Source organism: Dermacentor variabilis, chromosome 7 (genome assembly GCF_050947875.1).
Source record: "Dermacentor variabilis isolate Ectoservices chromosome 7, ASM5094787v1, whole genome shotgun sequence".
NCBI lineage: Eukaryota > Metazoa > Arthropoda > Arachnida > Ixodida > Ixodidae > Dermacentor > Dermacentor variabilis.
In genome coordinates this window covers 83,546,471-83,573,142 of record NC_134574.1, presented here as the reverse complement: position 1 = coordinate 83,573,142, position 26,672 = coordinate 83,546,471, and the positions used below count along the sequence as shown (strand labels likewise).

Below are 26,672 nucleotides of genomic sequence, written 5' to 3'. Positions count from 1 at the left end.
TTTAGGTTTAGCAGTGCCCTTCAGAAATCAGAACCCATGCATACAGCCTTTTGAAGCACCTGTAGCTGCATTTTATCGCTTTAAAATAAAGAATCACGGGCCAACACCATGAGCAACGACAGTATAATAAGTTACTGCGGCGCTATTCACCTGTGAACGCTCGTGCTAACCTTCATGCTCATTGTCTACTACAAAGCTCTTATTCCTAAGCTTTGTTTGCGGGAGTTTTATGTTCAGCGTAATCCAGCAGATTGTGCTCATAGCAAGGACATGGCGGCGAAGCTGCTGTTTATGGGTCTCCTATGTGCCGCTTGTTTGACTGTGCTAGAATGCAACTGCTGGAGTTGTGGAAGAAGGGCCTCAAGCATCAGAAAGGTAATTTTCTTATTGTGAAAGCGCAGATACGTTGTATATGGACATCTATTTTTTTAAATAATGATGCTCAAGTTCTTATACGAATATCATCAATGTGATTTCAGAAACACTGCCCACTTGAATGTACCCAGAGGAAAAAAAACGTTGTGTTGTTCTGGCGGGAGCTGCTGAAACGCTGTACGACTATAGCCTTTTAGGAATAGGAAAAGCAGTACTGGCGGGTCAATATCTATTAGTTTCTAATTTATCTAAGATACTTTTCGAACTCTGCCAATTTTAGCGAACCTGGCAAATAAGTAGGTCTGCGAGCCAATATTCGCTAGGTAATCTCTGTAATTAAGCAGCAAAACGACGCTACACTTTATCTGGGTATATCGACAAAATAGAGAAATAAAAGGGCATAAAGGCTCGTGGACTTACTTTGCAGAAAGATCATCGTTCTGCGCACTCCAGCATAAAAAAACGATTCTCATTTGGAACGCATCAAGCGGTAATGCTGAAAGCGAAGTAATTCCATGCACAAGCAATCAAGTCGACTAAAGGGAGGACCGCACGCCGTTTCACATTGAGTAAGCATAATATGGATATTTAAAGCATGTTACTGAATACGCTAAGTAAATTGCAATCGCCGGGTTCCCAAAATGTAACAGAGTTCAAAAAGTAGCTCAGATGAGTTAGACACAATAAGATAACGGCACGCGAACATTGTTTCTCCTATGCCGAGGGAAGCTTTCGAGCGGATAACCACAGTTACAATGCGTCCCAAGACACGCCTACTTGCGTGAACCTTCTGGAATGTCGTCGACGATTCGATAGGGAAAAAATCTTGTCTGTAATCCCATTGCATGCCACCCGCGAACAGTGTTGTACATTCTACAACGTACGTGTGCAGCAGCGAATTTTCTCGAATGTTCGATGAGAAATGCATCAACATTCGACGCACCAGACATGCAGATCAAATTTCCACGACCAAAGAATGCGCCCCTGGCAATGGTGGTGGTTTGAATGTCACCTTTTACAAGTTCACCAAAGAAAAGTATTCTATTTCTTTACTCGCAGTTTTTCTGCGGTATGAATTCGCACCGTCGTTGCAACCCGAAAATGTACTACTCAATAGCATGTGCGTTGTTTAGTGTGCTAAAATAGAATCAGCACTTCTTTTCAATGAGAGTCAACTTCGCCTACTACAACTGTAACAAGTTCGTACAATGACTCATACCATCTAATAGAGCATATCGTCTCCATATTTCCGTGGACTTCCTATCTTCTTCTGACAATATCAATAGCGGCGTTGCGCCGTTCCCAACGTAGGGCTGAAGGTACCCTTTTTGTAGCGTGACCGAGTTATCCACTGCAATTTTTTTTCGCAAGTTGTTCCGTTACAATTGACTACTATATTCTAAACCACCATTTTGTTCTGCCCTTTGGTACTACTGATTAGAATATTTCGACATAAGAAAACATCAGCAAGCACTCGAATGCACGTGGCTCACCTCTGAGTTTGTGCCTGCTTAAACTGGAGCTTTAATTGTAAATAAGACTACGTCTGGCATCCATATGATGCGTGCAAGTTGCATTTTTATCAAAATATTCTGCAAGTACAACTCACGGCATGCACAACAATATCCATTACGTTTATTTGTTTAGCCATTCATTGCACGAGAAATAAAAGAGGTGAGATAGTGTAATTAGGAGGTGCATACAAAAATATTGTAGGTAGTGTAAAGCCGCGTGATGTGAAAGCTGGCTTTCATCTGTATTACAATTCAAAGGATGAATTCGGTGCCTGCGGATATATTAAAATAACTATAATCTCATTCTCTACAGAACACACGAAAGAGAACCTAACATGAAAGCATTTTATGTTTGTAGAACCAAGTGCCGTGGTGGGGGCCTATCTCTTCGTGCAGAAAGCTCTTTGAAAGCTCGTTTACTCGTGAAATTTTCAGTTCTTACTGATAATTATTACATTCTCTGCGCACAGGCAAGGAACGTCTTTACAGCATCATTTTGCCGTCCACCATATGGTAATCTATCCGTCATTTTTTGCATTCTTAGACAACTTGATTGTAAATGAAAATAGTTAGCATGTAATTATTGGTGGCGATAATAGTAGTGATGTGGCCTGTAATATCTCCAAAAAACTTGAATATGAACATGTTCTTAAGCAGCAATGTATGCTCAAGCCTTAAAAATAGAGTGACTCGGGTGACACTTAATTCAGAAATTATCATAAATTTGTTCCTAGCTAATTACGGCACAGTTTCTATCACTACACCTATTTCAACCTGTTCCAATAATGTCCGCATAGCATTTTGCTGTAAGGTAGACATTAACCGCATTATAGAAGCTCAGAGCCGTGTGACAACTTACTTGCTTAATTCATACAATTTACTAGACTTCTTTCGTTGGGAGTTAGAAACTGTAAGCTGGGCTGCATTCGGAATATTACTCATGCAAATGGTGCTTAAAGATGTTCATGGATCATTCCTTAGCTATCAAGGAGAAGCATTTATTTGGTAACGAACGGGTACAAAAATGAAAAAGAAATAAAGAAACCTTGGCTCCCACGAGAACTCCACAAAACTATTCATAAGAAGGATGAACATTTCAAGAAATTCAGGTATTCTTATAATGAAGCGGACCTCCTTGCTTTTCAGCGTATCCGTATTGTCATAAATGAAGCAGTGAAAATGTGCAGGGATGCCTATTATTTTTGTTTTTTGTCTATGTATTCGGCTGTTGTGGGTAAATTGTGGAATAAAATGAACGCTCTCATAGGACGTTGGTTGCAGGATTCGGTAGCAGAGATTATACGTGAGCGGGAAAAGCTGAGCGGCGACACAACGGTAAATTCATTTTTAAAAACACTTTGTGTGGAAAACTAACAGGGACCAAGAAAAGGACCAACACAAGGACGAGCGCTTTCTAATAGCTAGTTTTATTTTCGAAGAACCATCTGCTAAAATACCCACAGATCTGCGCAATCCAGTCCATAGAACACGCCGATAGCGCACATAGCAAGACTTTCGAGATAATGGAGTGGATAAGCGCTACTATATGCGCTATCGGCGTGTTCTGTTGACTGGATCGCGCAGATCTGTGAGTATTTAAGCATATGGTTCTTCTAAAATAATACCAGTTGTTAGAAAGCGCTCGTCCTTGTGTTGCTCATTTTCTTTGTCCCTGCTTGTGTTGGGCACAGAGTGTTTTCAAAAATAAATTTGTTCCAACTAGGCCGACTCGCAGTTATGCAATAGTAAAGCCATTAACCAATTCCTTGTTAGCAGAAATGCAAATGCAGGCCATTCAGACAAAAGCAACAGTTTTGGTACAGCTGACAGGAATGCGCTTTTCTTAGAACCAAAAACACGAAGTTCACTTTCTGTGCGCACATTTAAACAAGTCCCACAGCTGTGATGCCGATGATGCGCAGATTAGACCGGTGGCATATGTCATTGACGTTGTAAGACTCACACCAACGTACGTATGCAACATTTGTGTATTGACGGCCGTTTATTCATCGAGAGTGCAAGTGAGTTGAGCGATTCCTCTCTGTAAATAAATGATGATAGGCAACATGTCTCGAACTAACGTCCGATGTCAATACTGCCCGTATTTTTCAAAGGCTTGGAAAACTTCTTTACAAAGAACTATCACGTTTCTGCGATAAATGTTCCACAATAAAAAATCGCAGTGCGCCTTCGAAAACATCGTTCTACTGAACTGGAACTCCTTTATCAAACAGATTATGCTTTGGAATACTTATATGGAATACTTTGGAATACTTGTATGTGCACAAGATGTAACCGCAGGAGCATTACCTAGCGCCGCACTTCCACCGAGCAACTGAAAACAAAGCATGCATTATCCTGTTGGCGCTGTGTTGCTTAGAAAACGTTGGTCGTTGTTTCACTACTGATATTGTGCGATACATATTGTTTGGCAGGTGGAGCAGAATAACACAAATTTACCATTGTGTTGCAAAATACTTGCTTAGTTTTGATACTCGACAAGGCCAAATAGTTAATTTTTGCATACAAAGTAAATATGTATGAACCACTACCTACTCGTACGCATATTCGAACATTCCTATATTAGGCCACTGCCGAAATAAAATATTTTTCAATTGTTACTTTGTGATAAACAATCGGTTGCGAGCGGATTTTAACGAAAGCGGTGACGCTAGGAGCGTATGTTTTACAGCAGGGTGACATTGCTTCGATAGCCTTCTGTCTTTCTGCTTTATCTCGGCGCTTCGAAGCAACGGCGTATGACAGGAACGAGTTTCTTTTACACCACCCCCGCAGAGAGCATATAGTGCTCCCCAGAAAGAAAGCTACAAAACCAAATCTGGGAATCAAACATATGCTCCTCCTGCAATTTACAGCAGGAAGCAGGACAGTTGGACTTGGACTAGATTCCTAATAAATATCATCAATGGGCTCTGTTCCATTGCTATAATGTCTTGTTATACAAGGCATGACGTCAAGAATAGTCTGAAGAGTCGTAAACTTAGGAAAGTTTTGTTTCCCGAGAACGCGACCCCATTCTTTCAGATGTTCGATCACTATCAGATTTAGGCACAAGACTATGGCAAAGAAACCGAAACGTAATTGCAAGTTGGGCTGATTTGTTCCGTTTACCACGGCGCTTCTTTCAACAGTTAAGAAATTGTTCGGGTTGCAGCATTGCCGTGAATCATTCCATTTCTTTCATAAATCACTATGATACACCGCTAACGCTGCATTAACCGTGAAATTGTGTGAAGCTTCGTGAGTCACGCAGATGCAGACAGAGGCCACACCTCAGTGGTTATTCTGTATCGAAGCATTGCATTGAAGTATTTCAACCATTTTTTTTTCGATATATATATGGCTCTGATGAAAATACTTTCGTTTTTGTTTCAGTTATTTTCTACGAAAGAACCAATATGGATATACAGCACCACTGGGCCCACCAAAATAAGGTGTTTAGTGGACGTGGTGGTCACAATGGAAAGAATGTCCGTAAACTTCACACGATCGTGCTACAATCGCGGCCACAAGTAATAATAACGTAAGAATGAAAGATATATGAATGAATATTCCCGCTCCATTTATTTGCAGGGCATCTAGGTCATTGCAAGGAATATTTGATCAGCACCGAAAAAAGCACATGGATGTGAAAACTGCAGGTATGTTCAGTAGTTGAGTTGTATTTTTGCGTGGTGACCTGGTGGTCTGTAACAGAATACTTATGAAAAATGCTCCGAATGGGGGGAGGCTTTCGCCTCCACGCCCTAAATACTTGCATGCGCTAGCAAAATCCTAGTTCTTGTTTATTAGGCACTACATCTGACTTTCTTCTCCATTTTCCCCTTTCCATAGCGCCCAATAAATGTAAACAGCCTGGGATAAAATCACTGTTATAACGTTTTTTTTTCTTCTCCCGATTACCGTATCTCCCCCTTCTTCTGCATATTCATATGTCAACGACAACATCCTACTGATTGAGCACCCTTAATTGCAGTGTTTTGTTCCGCGATCGCTCCGCGTACAAAATCATTGCCACCCTATTGTTGTATAAGATTTGAAAGTTTTTTTTTTTTGGAGTGTAAACTGTGACAACATGACATCAATGTCCACCTCGATGTAATGCTATTTTATAGCTAATGAAGTTTCTGTTGATCAAATTAGTAAGGCAATGAACTAATGTTGTATTTAAAGCATTCCTTCTCACAACAAACGATGTATTCAGTTCCAGATCCTCTATTCTACTTTGAAGAGGATCTGCTATATATGAGCGATGACAACAGCTGTGCAGTGGTTATGACCACGACGAATGCTTGTGGTTCGTTTACTCTCTTTAACGCTCCTTTTTGATTATTTAAGACCACTGCAGCTCCTTTTCCAGAAGTATTTCTGTTTGGTAGTTCTACCTACCTAAGTGCAATTGTAATTATATTGTATGTTTTGCATGATATTGCTAAGGATAGGATGGATTTACTTACAATATGATAGGTGGCTAGCGTAGTGCGAGGGACAGCACGGTCATGCAAGGCAAACAGGCAGCGGGAAGCTCCCTGGCGCACACCTCTACGTTCACTTCCTTCGGCTTTGTCGTGCAGCATGACAGTTTCTTGGGTGGAAGACAAAGCTCTCCGAGCGAGTTACATAGCCAGATGGTGGTGCAGTTTGAGTTGCGCGACGTGCATGACGCGTTTTACGTGAATGCTGGTTGTGCTAAGTCACTCTTGCAATGACGTATGACCTGTGAGTCAAGCGTACCAGTATGATGTATGGGTCTGTGTATTGTGATGGAAATTTTGTGTACAGCCCATTTTTCCGTGCAGGTGTACAAAACACAAGAATTTCCCCAGGCCCGAAATGTGACGGGCATATGTCGGGTGTATTAACGAGACTTGGCAAGATATTCTGAGGAGAGAGTCTAAAACAGGGCCAGTCGCCGGGCTTCCTTAGCATGACATAAAGTCTGGCCTACTGAAGGGTCATCGTGTGGAGATCAGGGGAGGATGGTGTCGATGAAGCTTTGAGGGTTGCGAGCGTACAGAAGAAAGAAATGAGTATCACTTGTGACATTATGCTGGGCAGTATTGTAAGCGTACGTAACAGCTGGTAAAATAGCATCTCAATATTGTGAATTATGTAGAGATATATTTATTTATTTAATATTTATTTGCTGGTTACATCCTTCGCCATTCCGGCATTACAGCAGGGAGGGCATAACTCATAAAAAACAAAAACTAAAAAAATATATTCATAAAGCCTACAATACATCATAATTTGAACAAGTACAGACAGTGTCAGGTGGTAGAGTATTACAATCTGTTATAGTACGAAAAAAGAAAGGGTAGCAGAAAGCGTCACTTTTAAAAGAAATGTCATGTGTATTTAAGTTGTGATCTCGCCTTTTAGAAAAATATGTGGGCGGCTGAAAATACTATACCCTGGCTATCTCCGTTTTAGAGTAGTACATCTTATGAAGAAATTGTAATCAGAAATATCCACGATGGTTTTCAAGAAGATGCAAATTTAGTGGTTTCTGGCTTTCTGTCATGCTAAGCATCCTGTCATATTTGCCAAGGACAAATCGACCTGCCCTGTCCTGCACTTTTTCTAGTTTATCTACAAGTTCTGTAGTATATTAATCCCAGCAAACACAGGCGTACTCCAGTGTACTGCGGACACGTGTGAAATACAGCTGCTCCCTATGTTTCTGTGGCGAACTACGAAAGTTACGTTTCAAGAAACCCAATGCTCTTCCACGCTAGTTCCTAACATATGTAACAGGTCTGTTCCGCCTAAGATCAGCAAAATAAATACACCTAAATATTTAAATTCTGCCACTTGTTCAGGACTAGCACTATTCATAGTGTAATGATTGCTGTCGTATGTGCGCTTCCTGATGAAGGTGACATGGACAATCTTTTTCGCATTCAGTGACTTTTTCCATCTTTCGCACCATGTGGCAATCAAATCCAAATTATGTTGTAGTGCTTGTTGGTCAGATTCCCTGTTGATGACCCTGCATACTATACAGTCATCTGCAAACATTCTCAATGATGATGTAATGCCCAAAGTGATGTCATTATTGAAAAATAAAAATAAAAGTGGACCTTAAACTGATCCTTGTGGTTGACAAGAAGGCACAGAGGAACATCCGTTGAGAGCCAGAGACATCTGTCTTGAGCGAAGATACTCAGCAATTCATGCGATAACTTTGTCATTCAATTTGTAACGTGGAAGTTTACCGATCAGTAGAGTATTCGGAAGGACATTAAAAGCCATTTTAAAATCCAGAAATATACGGTCAACAATTTGTTTCTTGACGGCTGCAGAGACTAGCTAATGAGTGAACGCAACCAATTTTGTCGTGAACGAAAAGCCCTGCCAAAATCCACAATGACTAGGATGAAGAAGAATATTGTTATCAAGATGAGACATGATGCAGCTATATATCACATGTTCCAAATCCTTACATACAATGCTAGTTAAGCATAATGGTCTGTAATTCTCAACGCGGTCCCTCTGTCCACTCATGATTTGGCACCACTCGCGCTAGTTTCCAATCACCAGGAACAACGCAGTTATTTAAGGAATTTTCAAATAAGCGACAGAAGTACAAACATAATATGGTCGAGCAATTTATAAGGAATGATGCAGGGATATCATCCGGACCACATGCTTTTGTTGGTTTGAAACAGTGTAATAATCGTTCCATGCCCGTCACAGTAAACAAAGCCTCGGACATTTCGTCGGCTTCAACCAGAAAATCAACACTAATAACCTTAATAATGTGTGAATGAGTAGACTGAACTACTCATGGAAAGTATATAACAAAATTTCCACCTTACTTGAGTTATGAATTACTTGAGTTACTAAGTTCGATGGAGAACAAAGTCATCTCGCAGTTCGAAAAGTTTATTTTTAAGTATCCCCCATAACTCTGCCACGTTTAATTCATTGGTTAATGTATCAAAAGTGCGAAAACAAGATTCAAGTGCTAAATTTAGTGCAGCGTAGTTAGCCTCATTATATGCATACACAGTTCTAGGAGGTTTTTTCGATACGCACACATTTCGAAAGGTCGTAACGGCTACAATACCATTATTATCGCTTATAGCAGGCAAAACACGTACATTAGATACAATGATTGGTGCATCAAAAACAACAGATCAAGCACATTGCCAGTGTCATCATTACGCGAAAGGTCTCTTACAAACTGACGGAGCACATTTTCGTGCATGAACTCAAAGAAAGCTGTATATAAACTGCGTGTTGCAGTACGTGCAAGCATATTGTCCGATAACCAATTTATACCGGGGAGATTGAAATTTCCTCCTAATATGATGTCACCTCGTTCAAATGTCTCAATAAAACTGATCATTTGTGCAAATTCATAAGAAACACCAGGGGCTCGGTAATAAGATCCAATAAATATACTTTCTTACCATTTTCGGCCCGTAACTTGCAAAATACAGATTCACATTCCAAATCAGGATCAACTCGAACCTTGGTTCATGGTCCAGCCTAAAACTGTGATAACCAAGAGGGAACATTTCTCTATCGAGGACGGTAGAATCGAGCCATGATTCAGTTCCGGCGTGCTCAACAGAATATATTATTAAATGAAAATCATTAACTTCGTTTGCAAGGCTTCTACAATTGACGATCACAAGTCTGAGCTGATGCGTCACCACAGATTGCGACAATTGTCACGTTTCGACTACGTCAACATCTGTGCTTTCGATTCAATAACGTTTGTCACCCAGGTATAAGGCATCAAATCATAGAAACGCTTTCACTCCCTCTTTACTATTTCCTATTGCAAATGCCCAAAGCTCATTTCTTTTTCTTGGACCGTACCTGAAAAATCTTCAGATATTCTGTACGCCTTCCGCTTTAGGATATACGCGTCCATCAAGATCTGCTGTCGCGTCTTGAAGGAAGCAAATTGGACGATTGCTGGCTGTGTCTTATTTGCATGATACGGCTCTATATTGTGGGCACGCTAAATATTTACCGAGCTTGGCCCAAGTTTCGTGCGGCACAAATTAAGAATTGAATCTTCAGCCTGAGCACTTGTCTTTCCGGCCGCTGAATCCTCTAATCCGCCGAAGACCAAATTCGCACACCTTCCCCGGTTTTCAAGGTCATCTAATTTCGTCAGAACGAGCGACATCGCATCTTGGTCTCGTTGCTTCTGTTCTGTTATATCATCTATTACTGTTCGCATTTCCTCTATGTTCGGGACATTTCTTCCTAACGAAGCCAGACGTGATTCCTATTCCGTTACATCAGCTTTTGGGTATCTTCAATTGCCAACAATTTAGAAATAATTGTAGCCTGGGGGGTCCTTAGAGGAACTGTTCAATCTGCGCAGTAGAAGGCCCTGGATTTCTTTCAACGTCTCTCCCACACAATAGCAAAATAACCAAATAAAAGGCAGCGCTTCGAGACAACAAAAACTGCTGTCTGCGAATTACCGTGTGTGGCTTTTCGCGATAGTAGCACTTCAAAGACAAAAACACGAAACACGGTGGTGGAACCGCATAATGGAATGATACCACTTGCAAATATAGAGCGAAAAACCAGCCTGCGTAAGCAGCAAGAAGGACATAAGGACCACTACCATGTCGGCGGCGCCATGCCCCATTGACAAAGTGCTGCTGGGGTCAATTTGTAGCCGAATGCCAGCAGCTGTGACAATGACGCCCAGCGTCCATTTTCGGCAAATGAAGAGCGACAAAAAGTCCGACTCCGTTAGGGCCGGGCATTTTCGTCAATCCACCGTCGCTGGAAGTAACCACCGCAGAACTGTTTCCAAGTCGCCGTTATACGCGTTCCCGTCGGTGAAATCAGCTGCAGCCTACTTTTTCGTGGGTTCGATCACGACGCAAGCTTGCGCAAGCAGCAAGAAAGAGATAAGGACCACTGCCATGTCGCCGGTCCTATGCCCCCCTGACAAGCATGTTGGTAAGGGTATGATATTCTACATCCACCACGAAGGCTTGCGAGTGGCGGCGCTGACTAACACTCCCAGAATTAGTTCTAGTAGTAACACATAAATACACCAGAAAGTGGATGGGAAGACGGCAGCGGCGTTTGCAGAATTCGTAAAGCATCGCACGCTTAATGCGAAGAATGTGGGATCGTTCCCCACCTGCGGCAAGCTCTTTTTTAGAGCGCAGCTCTTTGGCGTCCGTTCCTGGGTTTCGCGTCGTCGTCGGCGTTGTCGTCGGCCTCGTAACCAGCTCCGCCCCCCTTTCATCCCCCCAGCGCTAGCAGCGACCGACTGATACCGCTGGATGCCGCTGACGCCGCTAGAGAGTCAAGATAACGTGACTGCATAGAACACCGTCGCCGCCATGCAGAAAGAGGAGGAAAGGGTCCCCCCCCCTGTTCTTGTGTGGCGGATAGGGTGCTCTTCAGTTGCCGACGCGCCGGTTATTTCACGTAGGCCCCGGCACGTCGACGAATACGTGACCACCTTCCCACGGCTAGACCTGGTTCTTAGCGCTGCGGAAGCGAGGGTATCATATTGTTTGTGTCGGCATCGGCGGCGTTGTCCCTGAAACCAACTCCGCAGCTGGGGTTGACTCACTATCGGCGTCAGCGGCATCAGTCAGTCGCTGCTATCTCTTCCCTCCTCCCTTTATCGTGTTGTCCGCTTGCTGCGCGCGCTTCTGCCCCCATCGTTTGCCGCTGGGTGTACACGCCGCCCCCCTCCCCCCTCTTCCAGCGAGTCTCCGGTTGTCAAAGCGCCGGCTCGAACTTAATTCCTTTCTTCGCTCCTCCTCCAATGCAACCCCTGTGCGGTGGCAATCAGAGAGCCAGATCGGTGGCGGCGGATCTGTATATGTGCACCGCCCGAGCCGAAATTGCCGCTGCCGTTCGCCCTGTGCGGTGGCAATCAGAGAGCCAGATCGGTGGCGGCGGATCTGTATATGTGCACCGTCCGAGCCGAAATTGCCGCTGCCGTTCGCCACTGCGAAATTATCTGCCAGTTCTTTCTGAGCCATGAGCGAGACGACCGATGGAAGTCCTCCGTCTGCTGCTGCTGCTGCTGCTGCTGCTAAACGAGCTGCCAGAGCAGAGGCCCAGCGCCGTCGCCGTCAGAATCCAGAGGTGCGTGCCGCCGAAGCAGAAGCTTACCTAGTGGAGTCTTTGTTAAAGGAATACGTGTGAAAAATAAAAAAAAATTCTGTGATAGCGCATACATGTGTTGCTCGATTTCTTTGCCTCAATCTATTGAAAAGGTGAAACAGCTTATTTGCTGCGCTCAAATTTCGCATTAGGAAGTAACGTAATCGTCGGTAATTTTTTTAATCCACTGTCAGTTCCATTGATATAAAATTTCTTTATTTCAATCAGTAAATAAAAACAATTTCCCCTGTGTTGTCCTTGCTGTCTTTGTTTGTTGGCTTCTTATTATATGGTTAATAAAAATTGGGCCTCTCGGTTAGCCCCCTTCCTCTCGTTCAGTCCTTATTTGTCATTACTTGTCAATACTACGCATCTTTAGTCATTTCTAATAACTTGTAGCCATTAAAGGTTGTCGTTAGACATATTGGTCATGTGATAGTCATACATTGCTTTAGTGATAGCCATTACAAGTCATTACTGGTCATTAGTAGTCATTTTAGGCAGTAGTACTCATTACTAGACATTTCTAATCAATTCTAATCAATTACAGGCAATACAAACCGTCGTTAGACATGCTGGTCATTTCGGAGTCATTAGCAGTCACTACCAGTCATTAGTAGTCATTATTAGTCATTACCAGTGATTATTACCTTCCACCCATCTCTATTATAGCGTTATCAGTCACTAACTGTTACTATCAATCATTTTTCATTCTTTAATCTATCTTTAATCTCTATTCATATGGCGCGATGGCGCTTCGGTGGACACTCCGGCGGTCAGGTCTGTTGAAAGCCTAGGAAGGGTTCCGCATTAATAAGGTACACACGAGGTCCTTATTGTGGTATAAATTAAACACCTTCCGCTTAACGCAGGCACTAAAATAGATAAAAGCATGAAACAAAAAAGGACCAGCCATAAGTCACCGTGACACACAAATGTCTTATGTGGTGTCGGTGGGACGTCAAATGTCACCAGCTACCGCTTTCGAAAAAAAAGAGCAGGCACAGTGGAAGTGCCAACAGTTAGCTGAAGAACATCCCTTTTCCCCCCTGTTCTCGACAGCGCCATCCGCCTAACAACCTAACTTTGTTCCGAGTGTATTTGCCACGCGTTTGCGTGTTCTCGCTCATATTGCTCACGATAGTACATGAGTCTACATGGAAACTACTACTTTACAACAGGATCGAACATAGTTAAGCGATGGTGCTATGACATAGCTGCTGAGTGAAATTTCGCCAGCCCTGCAGTCTTATGTTGCTCCACACGAATGTATAAAGTCAATACCAAGAATACGTCATGCGTGGCACGTTCGAGTAAGGTAAATTTAGTTCTTATTGCATTTTCGCCAACGGGCATGACAAGTGAACATACTGCAACAGCACGTAAGAGTTTACCTCCAACTCCGCGAAACGTGGTATTACTGTCCCAAACAAACATCCCTTTTGGTCCTAGGCGGTTCTTGAAACATGTACACATCAGACACTGAAGCACCAGTATCTACCAAAGCCACCGTATTTACACCATCAACAAAAACACGCACTTTGTTGTTTAACATAGCAATAGGTGGAGGCATTTTAAAAGTGACCATCCCGCGACCTCACCTGCATCGCTCGCATCAGCTAGTTTTTCAGATAGGGCGACGTAGGCGAGCGGTGATACGGAGATGATCATCGACGTGTTCGAGTTGGCGGTGGAGTCAGGCTGCGGTCAGATATTGGGTAGTCATTTCTTGGCGTGTACTCTCAATGTAGCTGACGAAAAGGGACAAATGATGGCCAGTATGAAACGTCTTGCATGCGCGGCGAATATACAATCTCGCGGAACATGCTGTAGGCCACAGCGAAAATACCTCGTGATGTGTCCCTGAGCCCCGCAGCTGTAGAAAACAGGTGACCTGCAACTTTCATTGATCTTGGGCCCAAACCTCTAAGGCTTGATGCTGACGACAGACTCACGTCCCGGCTGTCTGTCATGTCGGCGTTCAAAACTCGTATGCGGTGGCTGGACTGTGGGCTCTGGACATGGGTGTGGTAAGCGGGACCATCCCTCTAGGCAGATCATGGCCAGACTGCTGGTGCCTCACCATAGCGCTTATCAACGGAGCATTGCTGGCACACGCAGTTGGCATCTGCGCCTTGAAAATGAGCCATCTTATCTCGGATAACTCGTCACACAAAAACAGAAAGATCGTTAGAGGCAACTTGCGGCGTTGCTCACATTTTTCAGCGGATCAAACTTGGCAAGAATATGGCACGTTTTAAGAATCTTGAAGGTACGAGAAGGGTGCCTTAAGTCGGAAGGGGTAGTGAGGTCTTCCTAACGGATAAAAAAATTGTATACAGCTTCGACAACTCATTTGAGTAGGTGTTGCACTTTGTCCCCGTCCGGCATAGCAGCGTTCACCATTCTGCAGAGCTTCAGGATTTCCTCAATGTTGGCAGTGCACGTCTCTCCCGGTAGCTGCACTTGTCGTGAAAGTGTCTGTTCAGCCCTTCCTTTTACGAAATGTAATCACGAAATCATTTTCTTAAGTCTTAGACGAATTTGTACCAAGTTCTGAGTGCGCCTTCTTTATTGTCCAATCACATAAGGACACTACCGGAAAGAAAAATACACAACGCCAGAGAGCTGCGCGACACGCTCCATTCATTGGGGCTGCTCACCCGCGGGTACTGTCTCAACCAGCCTTCGTAGCGCGTGTTTGCTTTGCCTGAGAATGTGCGTGCGTCTGGATGACATGTCAAGTAGCCAGCTTGCCCTGGTCGAATGCTTTCTTCCGCTGTTTCCTCGCGAACGCCGGCTTGGTCCGAATCCTGCCTGTCAGCGTCTCCCGGTGGTAGCCCGGCCAACGTTTTGTTCCGTCGAAGGTGTAGTACAGCTCGGCCATCCAATGTGATGTACCTTGCACCTCCAACAAAATTTTTACGGATGGGATGGCTTTAATTACAACACCGTAGATGGTTAGCGCCGAGTAAGGGACAGGACAGTTATGCAAGGCCAACAGGCAGTGGCCAGCTCCTTGCATACACCTCACATTCTCTTCCATCGGCTGTGTTGTGTAGAGTGACAATATTTTTTGTTCATTATCATTGAACAACAAAGGTTCTTTTCTTTGATTTAAATATCTCCCGCCTATTTGTTCTAGGATAAAAAATGTGCTGTTCGGCGTACGTGTTTCAGAGCGTGGCTTGGTCCACATTTGCAGTAGAACAAACTATGGCTTCCTTTTTAGAGGAGTACAATTTTGAGCCAGTTGGTGATGTATATTTGACGACGGTAAAGCGCAACATACGTGACAAATGGAAGGTGAGGCAAACTGTACAAGAACTACTTACAGCTGTGGCTGTTCGTCAGAAACATTTCGCTGCAGCAGGACAATGCGCGCATGCGCGCAGGTCTGTCGAAAACTACCAAAAAAGTGCAGATGCCGAGACAAGGGGAGAAACAAAACGTTTGCCAAACGTGTGCACCATCAGATCCTAAAACATGGCAATTTACACTAAAACGCAAGAAAAATATTTCTAAACCTCGGCTATCGCTCCGAAAGGAGCTGTGCATTGTAGTGCGAAAGAAAGCTTGCAGCAGTAACGCACAATATTTCCACGGTCTTATTTCAGAAGATATATGTACTATGGATAAACGTTTTTTTGAAGGCAAAATATCGACACCCTATTAAGAGCAGCCCTACATAATTATGTTAGAGAGCTCTAGAGAAACGTAGAGAAAGGACAGCGGAGTTTAAATGGGTAAATTTTGCTTTCGAATTTGCATATGCTTTTGCTTTTGCATATACACTAACGATTAGTACGGTAATATCATCAGCAATATCCAAGGTACAGTAAAAGCAGCGCTAGAATTCTATACTAACCTGTATAGCACTCAGAGAAGCCACGATAACACCGTTAGAGGCAGTAATGAACAGGTTGCAGAGACTCCTTCTATAACCAGCGATGAGGTTAGAGATGTCTTGCAAGAGATGAAACTGGGAAAAGTGGCTGCAGATGATGGAGAAACAGTAGATTCAATCAAAGATGGAGGAGACATCATGCTTTAAAAACTGCCGGGTCTCTATACGAAGTGTCTGTCAACTTCAGGGTCCCAGGGAACTTGAACAATGCAAACATCGTACTAATCCCCAAAAAGAGAGTCACTAAAGAATTGAAAATTATAGGCCGATTAGCTTACTTCATGTAATATTTATTGTATTCAACAAGATAATTTCCAACAGAATAAGGGCAACACTGGACTTTAGTGAACCAAGGGAACAAGCTGGCTAGAGGAAGAAATACTCTACATTGCATCACATCCATGTCATTCATCAGGTAATCTACAAATCTGCAAAATTCAATCAGCCTCTTGATATGACTTTGGAGTTTACGAAAATGCATTTGATTCAGTAGAGATACCAGCACTCATAGAGGCAATATGTAAATAAGTAATACAGGCCACACACACAAATACCTTGGAAAATATCTACAAGGACTCCACAGCTACGTTAATTCTCCACAAGAAAAGTAGAAAGATTCCTATAAAGAATGGGGTTAGATAGGGAGACACAATCTTATCCAATGCTATCGAATGCGCGCTTTGAAGCAGCATTCAAGCTACTAAACTCGGCAGGCTTAGGAGCAAGGACCAACGGCGAGTATCTCAGTAACCTTCTGTTTGCAGTAGGTATTGTCCTGTTCAGCTACACTGGAGACGACTTCCAACAAGTGATTGAGGACCTCAACAGATAGAGTGTATGAGTGCTGTTGAAGGTTAATATGCAGAAGAGCAAGATAATGATGAATAGACGGGCAAGGGAACTAGAGTTCAGTAAAGCCAGTCGGCCTTTAGAGGCTGTGAAGGAGTACGGTAACCTAGGACTATTACTCACAGAGAACTGTGATCACGAGAAAGAAATTTAATGAAAAACATGAGTTCCATCGCATACGGCAGACATTGTCAGCTCCTGACTGGAATCTTACCATTATCATTTAAAAGGAATGTGTACAACCACTGCATTTTACCGGCGCTCACATATCGGGCAGAAATTTGGGCTGACAAAGAAGCTTGAGAAGAACTTGAGGACCGCGCAAAGAGCGATGGAATGAAGAATGCTACGCATAAAGTTAAGCGAGACAGAGAGAGCGGTTTGGGGAGCAGAGAGCAACGGGTATAGCCGATATTGTAATTGATTTTAACATAAAAAATTGAGCTCGGCAGGTCATGTAATGCGTAGGTGATATAACCCGTGGACCACTATGGTTACAGAATGTTTGCCTAGAGAGGCGAAGCCCAGTCGAGGACGGCAGTAGACGAGGGGGGGGCGCGATATATTTAGGAAATTAGGAATTAGGGATTAGGGAATTAGGGATTAGAAAATTAGGAATTTAAGCATTCCCAACAGCTGAGATGTTTCTTTACAACAAAAACAACGTAGCGCAGATAACACTAGCCTACCCATACTTATCCAAGGGATATATTGCGGGACGATCACTTTCGGTGATATTATCGCCATTGAGTTATGTAATGATGAACCCGCGAATCAACTCGTCCGGTTTCGTTCAACCAGCCAATCGCCACGATCACGATGCCCCAGGCGACAGTCTCACCTAAAGTGATCGAGCCAGAACACGTCCCCAAAATGCACCATGTATTTCCTTCGTGCTAACAGCTCCGCTAGCGACGTATTTGACAACCGTGCCGATGTCAAAAGTATTGCTGCTAATGTCACCTAGAAATCGTTCGGCCAGTACCTGGCTGGTCGTAGCGTGTCAGCGAGTTCTACTGCCGCCCAATATGTCTCAGGCTACGACGAGATCATGATGACAACAGACGACGTCTTCAAAGCCATGATGGGATAGAAGGGCTGCCGATGTCAACGAAGTCAGCAGCGATAAAGATCTTGCTAAGGAAGCAAGGATTTTGAATATAAGGGAGCTCAAAGCTGCATTTCACGATTTACAGCTTTAGTTCTCGTAGCTCTTGCGTTTCTCCACGGTGCATGCCGTGAATTTCCGTGCACTAAGGTTGGCTGCCGCCGCATATTGTCTCAAAGGTTCGGCAAAGAAATTACTGAATATTTCACCAAGTCTCTCTTGACTACATGTCAAATAGAGGTCTTCCTTTAGTGAACCTGTTCATAATGCCCTACTGCAAGCCATACAGTGTGTGTGACCATTACAACTAAACGAGGTATACAACAAAAAATTGTCGAGGTCCCGAAATCTTCATCATAGAAACGTTTGACAGCAAATGTAGGTTTTGTCCTTGAGGAGCAGACCTGTTGCATTTGTTATGTTGCGTTTGTAGACACACAAATCAAAATACGACAATCGATCACACTACTCTGTGATGAAAAACATAATATTGTCGCGGTACTATTCGGACAGAAGACAGGGAGACGGAGACGTTCTTTAAGAACAACAGGACGAGCTGTTCAAAAACAAACGCAACAGAGGCACGTCTTCTTCGTCCTCGCCGAATCTTAGCCACCCACTAGACGGAGTCCGTTAATGCCCACATCGTCGTTGTCTTCTGCATAGAATACACGCGTCATTTGTCCCTCCCTAAAAAAGCACAGCCCCAATGCATAACCAGAAATGTCACTCGCCGCAGTAAGGGACTATGGCATAGTTATTCACGCACATACGGCTTCATGCGGACAACGTGCACAAGTTATAGAGAGTATGTGCGGCGCTGCGTACAATTGGGACTATCGGGAACGACTTCGTACGTAACACCACTGATTCGCCGCAATACACGATAAGATCCGAAGTACCGCCTTAACAGTTTCTCGGAGAGGCCTCGTTTCTGTATGGGTGTCCAAACCCACGCTGTCGCCGACGTCATAGCTTACTATTCTACGGTGAAGATCATAGCACCCTGCGTCGTAGTCTTGCTGCTGGCAGATCTGCAAGTGTGCGAGCTGCGGAGCCTCTTCTGCGCGTTGTGTAAACACGTCGGCATCCGTATCAGTGTGGCCAAAATCGTGTGGAAGCATCGCATCCAACATCGTTCGTACATCCAGTCCGTGAACAAGGGTGAACGGAGTCATGTGCGTCGTCTCTTGTTTCGCCGTGTTATACGCTAAGGTGATATAAGGTATGACGTCGTCCCAATTTTTATGTTCAACATCCACTTACATGGACAGCATGTCTTCAATTGTTTTGTTTAGGCACTCTGTTAATCCATTGGTTTGTGGATGGTAGGTGGTTGACTTCCGATGAACTGTTTCGTTTAGCAGCAAGACGTGATCTAAATGTGCAGCAGTGAATGCGGTTCCTCGTTCTGTTATGACGACGGTTGGTGCGCCGTGTCGCGGCATGACATGCTCAATTAAAAAGCGCGACATCTCGGCTGCTGTGCTGCTCTGAATTGCCTTTGTTTCAGCGTAACGTGTGAGATAGTCGGTTGCGACGATAACAAAGCGAGATCCTGCAGTAGAAGTAGGAAGTGCGCTTAAAATATACATTTCGATTTCATCAAATGGTCTTCGAGGAACCTGACGCGCTGTAGGAGGCCGGCTGGTTTAGATGGAGGCGACTTGCACCTCTGGCAGTCGAGGCAAGTGCAAACGTGAGGTTTCACGGCGGTGAAGTCTCGGCCAGTAGTACTTTTGCTGTACTCTGGCCAACGTTTTCATCTAGCCTAAGTGACCAGAAGTCACCTCGTTGTGACAGGCTTGGGGTACTTCCGTGCGATGAGCCGCAGGAAAGACGAGCAGGTAGGTGAGCCCAGTCGAAGAAACGTTTCTTCCGTAAAGGACTTTGGCTCGCAAACAAAATGACAACAGTCCTCTTGTGAGAACTCTAGGGGGTTTCGCAAATCTGCCCTCTAAGTAATTGATGAGTTCAAGCAACTCAGGGTCGTCACGCTGTTATTGCGCGGTGGTGGATGTGTCCAGAACACAAAGAAATGCTACGTCTTCTTCTTCCCGCGGAGCAGGTGACTCTATCGGCGATCCAGACAGGCAGTCACCCTCCGTATGCCGTTTCGCCGACATATTCGAGGCATTGTTTCTCAGTTGTGGAGTATTTAGCCTCTGTGCGTGAGAGTGTTCTACTTGCATAGGCAAGCACTCTTTCTGCGCCCTCCTGCCGCTGCACAAGGATAGCTCCCAAGCCAACATTGCTGAAATCAGGGTGGAGCAACGTAGGAGCGGTCTTATTAAAGTGAGAAAGCACTGAAAGTGCCTGGAGATGTCGCCGAAAGTCGTTGAATGCACCTTGTTCTACGTCACGCCATACAAAAGCAACGTCGTCTCTCGTGAGGCGAGTTAACGGCTATGCTATGCGAGCAATGTCTGCAATAAACCGCCGGTAATAGGCTCAGAGGCCGAGGAAGCGCCTGACAGCATTTTCGCGAATCGTACGGAAAACTGTGCGAAGGCGGCAATTTTTTTCACGATCCGGGCCGACACCTGCATGGCTGACGACGTGACCGAGAAAGTATTTCCGCAAAGCCAAAGTGGCACTTCTCCGGCTCCAGGGTGAGGCCGGCGGACCGTATGCACTGCAGAACCGCTTCAAGCCGTTCGAGGTGTTCTTCAAACGTTGCGGAGAACACGATGACGTCGTCTAGGTACACTAAGCAGGCTTTCCGCTTCAGGCCTGAAAGCACAGCGTCCATGAGGCGTTGGAATTTAGCAGGAGCAGAGCACAAGCCAAAAGGCAACACCTTAAATTCGTATAGGCCGTCTGGTGTCACAAAACAGTTTTTTCACGGTCTCTCAGCTCTACCTCGATTCGCCAATATCCGCTTTTTAAGTCCATTGAAGAGAAGTAACGTGCGGGTGGAAGGCTGTCGAGGGGATCGTCTATCCGGGGAAGCGGGTAGACGTCTTTCTTTGTCATCTGATTTAGTCTTCGGTAGTTCACGCAGAAAGGCAAGCTGCCGTCTTTTTCTTGATAGAACTACAGAAGATGCCCAGGGACTCATTGATGGTTGAATCACGTCGTCTTCAAGCATTTTAGATACTTGTTTTATGGCTTCACGTTCTCTGGGAGGAACACGATAAGGATTTTGGTGAATTGGTCGTGCCGTATCCTTTGTAATAATTCGGTGCTTTGTTACAGGTGTCCGACCGACGCTAAAGGTCGACGCAAATCAGTCGATAAATTTGGCCAGTAGCCTAAGAAGCCGTTCTCGTTCATGCGGCGACAAAGCAGTGCTGATGTTAAGTACAGGAGCTGGGTCTTGCGTAGGCGCTTCTTCGAGTACTAAACAGCAGCCACGGACATTCCCAACACAGTCAAAATAAGCCACAGCCGTGCCCTTTGGAAGGTGCCGTCGCTCTGTGCTAAAATTTGTTAGCAACAGGTTCGTACGCCAGTCGGTGATATTTACGATTCCTCGTGCGACCGAGATACCTTCGCAATGAAACGGTGCGTCAGATGCTACCGAAACAGGGCACAAGATCGAGACGGCATGACAACATCGTCTTCTGTTAGACGAAGGGAGTGGTGTTGCGGCTATAAGCAATGGACTAAACCAGGACTCTTATAAAACATCACCATGCCATCCGCGATGTTGATTACGGCGCCATGTTCTTTCAGAAAATTCATTCCAATAATCAAATCATTACAGCACACAGGAAGAACGAGGAAAGCGGCCACGAAAGAAGAATCCCGAATTTAATTCTAGAAGTACATATTCCAGTAGGCATCAGAAATTGGCCGCCTGCCATGTGAGGTCCCGTCCATAGAGTCTTTACTTTCTTCAGGCGGCGGACGAGTTCATTACTCATTATAGAGAAGTCGGCACCAGTGTCGACTAACGCTGTCACCGGCTGCCCGTCCACAAAAATATCAATGTCGGCGCTCACATTTTCTTCGGTGTTTATTGGCTTCACAGCGTTCTGCAGCGGGAGTGTTGGAGGCTTTTTATTGTCTGGCGGCGGGCCTGCGACCTTAGCGCCAGAGGTCGCCACCTTCAGTTTCCCCGGCGTGGGCTGGGCGACCTTCGTCCTCGGAGGTCAGCAAAAGTACGTCCTTTAGGTGAAGCCATCGGACGTGGAGGGGTTAGAGAGCGCGACCGACGGCCGAAATCAGACCTTTCATTGGGCATGGATTCGTCATTCGGGTGTGCTATTGGTGGTTGCTGAAAAACAGCGTCGTCGAACCGTAGCATGGAATCAAAATTTCCACATAGACCATAGGATCATGGACAATGAGGATGAAATGATGTGTCGCGATGCCAGCAATTACGCGAAATATGGCCGGTGCCTCCGCAATGGAAACAAAGTGGTCGCCTATCAAAGCTACGCCTTACGTCGGTTTTCCGAAATTGCAGCCACCTCGTAACACCGCTTTCAGGTTTGACCAAGGCTCGGTGAAGGACGGCTGCTGTTGTGACTGCAGCGGCATAAAAGATGCGCGCCTCGAAGCCTCCTATTGTGGCGGCGACCAAGGAGCGGCTGTCGGAGGCTGGTGGTGCGGTGGTGTGGTTGTGACGGTTGGTGGACATCAGACAGTGGCGGCGTAAGTCATGGGACGCTGGCGATCATGAAGATCGGCTGCCTGGAACGCTTGTCTGATTTCGTCGCGCACCGCTTCCACGATTGGCGCTACGGGTCTATCCAATGTCAGTGTCAGAATCTTTAACACTTCCACTCTGACATGCTCTCTGATCAATTCACGCAAGGAATTCTGATACTCGGCAGTCCCTGGTGCGGCATTGATTACAGTGCTGGTGCACAGTCGATCGTACTGCCTGAACCGTTGATGAAGGGCCCACTAGCCAGAGCCTCTTTGATAAAGTCAGTGACGGTGACGGCTTTATTCCGCACAAGCCCCGCGAACAACTCCCTCTTTTACACCTCACATGAGGTAGCTCAACTTCCTAACTTCAGTCAAGTTCGGGTCGGCTCTACGAAAGAGGTGGGCCATGTCCTCGGCGAACAATGTGACCGACTCATTAGGTTGCTGTACCCGTAGCTCCATCTCCTGCTGGGCGCGGTCGCGTCGCTCGGCACTTGCAAAAGTATCCGTGATCTTCTTCCGAAAGTCAGTCCATGTCGTTAGGCTAGCTTCACGGTTCTCGTACCAAGTACGGCCGCTGTCGTCAAGCGCAATATAGACGTGGGAGAGGTTTTGCTGCACAGTCCACTGGTTAATCAATGCAATGCCTTCATACTTGTCAAGCCAGTCTTGAATTGCTTCGAAGACTGTACCGCGATAGTGATCGGGAACTCGCGCATGCAGAACGGTTACCTGTTGTGGAATGGGAAACCGGCTGCTTTGGGGTGATTGTGATGGGCTGGTTTCGGCCATTGCGAGATCTGTGCAGCTCCCGGAGAGAGGTGGTTGAAGAGGGGAGAACTCCGGGGCAAGGCCTGGCAGTTGACGACTAAAGCGATGCACGGATGTTGGAACTGGTGACAATGCGTCCGGGCTAGATGAAAGACTCCCAGAAGGACTCCGGAATATCAGGCGAGCTCAGTAGCCTGCACCTCCAGCGCTGTCGTGGTACAACGCGGACAGAAGACAGGGAGACGGGACGTTCTTCAAGAACAACAGGACAACCTGTTCAAAAATAAAGGGAACAGAGGCCCGTCTTGGTCCTCACCGAATCTCAGCCACCCACTGGACGGATTCCGCTAATGCCCCCATCCTCGTTGTCTTCTGCTTAGAATACACGCGTCAATATGTTGAGAGAGCCTCCGAAATTCGAGTTGTTAAAATGCGCCCAACCGACCTTATTTGTCAGTTTCTAACAATCTCCTGTTTATTTACGAGGTAATTCTGCTACAAAAGGGGTGCTGTAACGTAAAGCTATTCCATACTTTCCTGGTCTAATTCTGCAATCAGCCCTCCGCGATTGGTCAAAAACATCTTTGGGACAACCCCCAATTTCGCCTGTCTGTTACGCGACGGAAGTGCTCCCCCTCTCATATGACGTGTACACACTGATTATGTATGATTGTATGAACAAAAGGAAAATGGTTATTTGTGGTTCCACGCCTTTTCACCATTAGCCCTCTGGTATTGATCAAGCGTTTTCGTGCTTCACCCACTTCACCTGGCTGTCACGCGACATCACAGAACCACGAGAACTCAATGCGTCAAAGACGCAATAATATGCTGAACAAAACCGAATTTTTTTAGATAGCTGTAGGGATGCCCCGTTTCGAAAAGAATAAACGATGGCTGCCACTGTTCGCTCACGCACTGGCTACTCTCACCACTCGGAAAGCTTGATTTGATTGATTTTGAGCACTTTCCGCACGTTTATGACCTCGCTCGGCCAACTCTGCTGAGGATCTGTTTTAGCAGCATTCGTAACCTTCCGTTGCACGCCGCCGCGATTTTTGACCAGCCACCGTGAGCTAAGGGAAAGCGGACCAATCGCAGACGCCGGCAGCACCCTATTCAATCGGTTATCTATTTTCAGTGCGCTGACTCGGCTACATGGAAACGCTGTCCACTTTAACGTGATCCTCGCCTCCTGGTAGCCAATTAGGTACAAAAGGCGCTCCATGTAGCCAATATCCTGTATTTCGAAAGCAACATCACCTCCTATACACTAGCAGAAGGTTTGATTCGGCTGTTCAGGCAACGCTGCGGGTGGTGCACCGTCCGTTGCTTGCGTAGACGGTTACAAAATTACACAAAAACATTTTGGAATAGTTTGGAAGATCATTTGGTAGATGGAAGGGTCGTCTTGGCAGATCTTGTCAAGACGACCCCGTTGCTCGTTTATTTTAGCTGCACGATGGTTTGATCTAAGCACCGTCAAAATTGGAGATGAGAGGGTAGCAGTACTGCATCGCGCACACATCTTTTTTATAACACTCATAAACTTTTATCAATGAGCTAATTTTTGTATGTTCGCTTGGCAGAGGAATGCAATGAATGGTGACTTGACATTTCACATGCGATGCACCTTTCTAGCCTCAAGTTACCACCAATGTAGGTGTAGTTTCGAAAGTACATTGGAGCTATGCGTAAGTTATGACTTCGTTTGTCCTCGAAGAACATATAATGATGTTTAACATATATTCTCCGAAAACATACTTTTTACTGGCTAAAATATAAATTTGCAGGCGGTGGCAGGTAAAGAGAGACTAAAGATTATAGATATATTCGTAATTCTCTTTCGCGTTCTTTTGCTTCTGACGAAGAACAGTGCTCTTTTTTTCACGATAAACAAAAGTGGCTAATATTTCTACAGTAAATTTAAATAAGTTAGAAAACCTATCAATTGTTTATTAGCATTTTGTTATTCGAGATGTTTATGTTATATTTTAATAAATTGCAAGGTGGGGGGGAACTGAAAATGTCAAGGTGAGCTATACAACGTACAGCTCCGGCGGATTAAATCACTAATGACATAAAGGTAGGCCAGTGCACATTCAGTAAATTGGGTACTACATGCGGACCCTGTAATATGATAGAGCCGAAGCTTCTAACAAAAGTATCTCCAATCAGATCATGCAAAAGTTTTAAACTGCGAGAAATTGGCTGCCATCAGCAGTGAGGCCACCGTTAGATTTAAAGTTCCAATCACTATTGAGCCAAACACTTGTACGACTGCATAATTCTAAAATATAACGTACCCATCTGGATAAATGGTTGTAGTAGCACACCGAGCGTCTGGGACAGCAACACCAAAGCTCTATAATGTCACCTGCTAAAGCACTGTTTCACACGTATGGATAAAAAACAGACCTCCTAGACAAAGAATTACGAACACTAAAATTTTCATTTTGCCATCAAAATGCAAAGCAGGCCTGTATAATGTTTGGCTTTACTATTGAAAGTAACCCTCTTTGTTTTAGGAGTTTCATCCTGCTGAAGACGTTGGAGAGCTTGCATCGGGTTTTGCTGACATAAATGCCGGGAGTATTTGATAAAATACAACATCGGCGCCCTTTCAACTATTAAGGCGTAATTCATAAACTTTAACAATACAGTTAATGTGTCCTAACACGATTGGGTACCAAGAATAAATAAAATGTAGGTAGTACATCCAGGCAGAATCTAGGTGGTCTCCTTGAGACAAAGCTCGTGGAGACCACCGAAGAAAAAGCGATGGTCTGAGTTGTTCATACAGAAGTTGCGAACTTTAGAGAATGCTTAACGCTGTTTATATGAACAGAAGCATGCATTAATACATTGCACGTACGCTGAAATAAAATATTGGTTTTGAAAGTTCGCACATAAAATTTAACAGTAAATGAATCTATTTTGAGCAGCTGCCCTTTTTATGATAATGTGAAAGAGTAGTAGTTTTGTCAGTTGTCTTTGTCAAAGCTAAGACAATCTGGATCGTTTTCCAGGCAAAAATCTCAGGTACGACCTCAGAATTAGGAATGCCTTCATCACAAAGCCCCCACTGAAGAATTGTCTGAAATGGTTCCACAAGTACGAGAAACATGGAATTGTTCTCTACGACCCAAGCTGCCAGCATATACTTGCGCAACGTGGCGAATCACGGCCGGATGAGCAGGAACAAGAACGTTGCAAAGGTGTTCATTGATTCTCTCCTGTAATCCCTGCCTCGAAACTACTCACATATGCAGTTCTAAAAAAAGAAAGACAGGCGCATTTTGGAAAGCTGAAAGGACGTTTATTTATATCCTTTGAGAGGCAAGAAATAGAAATATTTGTGTACACGCCGACAAAAATCTGTTTTTTCTAATAAAGATACTCTCTCTCTCTC

General features: G+C 44.7%; 1 protein-coding gene and 1 long non-coding RNA gene across 3 annotated transcripts in view; one reads left to right on the top strand and one right to left on the bottom strand.

Annotated features, from left to right (window-relative positions):
* LOC142587583 (uncharacterized) overlaps positions 1–26,672 on the bottom strand; it is a 50,275-nt gene that overhangs the window by 569 nt on the left and 23,034 nt on the right. The window lies entirely within an intron of this gene.
* Positions 160–26,672, top strand: LOC142587581 (uncharacterized). Of its 2 annotated transcripts, XM_075698695.1 has the most exons (5): positions 160–375; positions 5,286–5,422; positions 5,484–5,551; positions 6,115–6,207; positions 26,290–26,672. In XM_075698695.1, exons 1-5 carry the CDS (start codon positions 175–177, stop codon positions 26,487–26,489), a joined length of 699 nt encoding a protein of 232 aa, XP_075554810.1. In that variant the 5' UTR covers positions 160–174; the 3' UTR covers positions 26,490–26,672. The 2 variants fall into 2 exon arrangements, with proteins under 2 accessions (XP_075554810.1, XP_075554811.1); XM_075698696.1 differs by lacking the exon at positions 160–375.

Coding starts and splice junctions, on each gene's coding strand:
- LOC142587581 (XM_075698695.1), top strand. CDS start 175: ATGCTCATTGTCTACTACAAAGCTCTTATTCCTAAGCTTTGTTTGCGG. Junction 376..5,285: donor GGGCCTCAAGCATCAGAAAG/GTAATTTTCTTA, acceptor TTTTTGTTTCAG/TTATTTTCTACGAAAGAACC. Junction 5,552..6,114: donor CATGGATGTGAAAACTGCAG/GTATGTTCAGTA, acceptor CGATGTATTCAG/TTCCAGATCCTCTATTCTAC.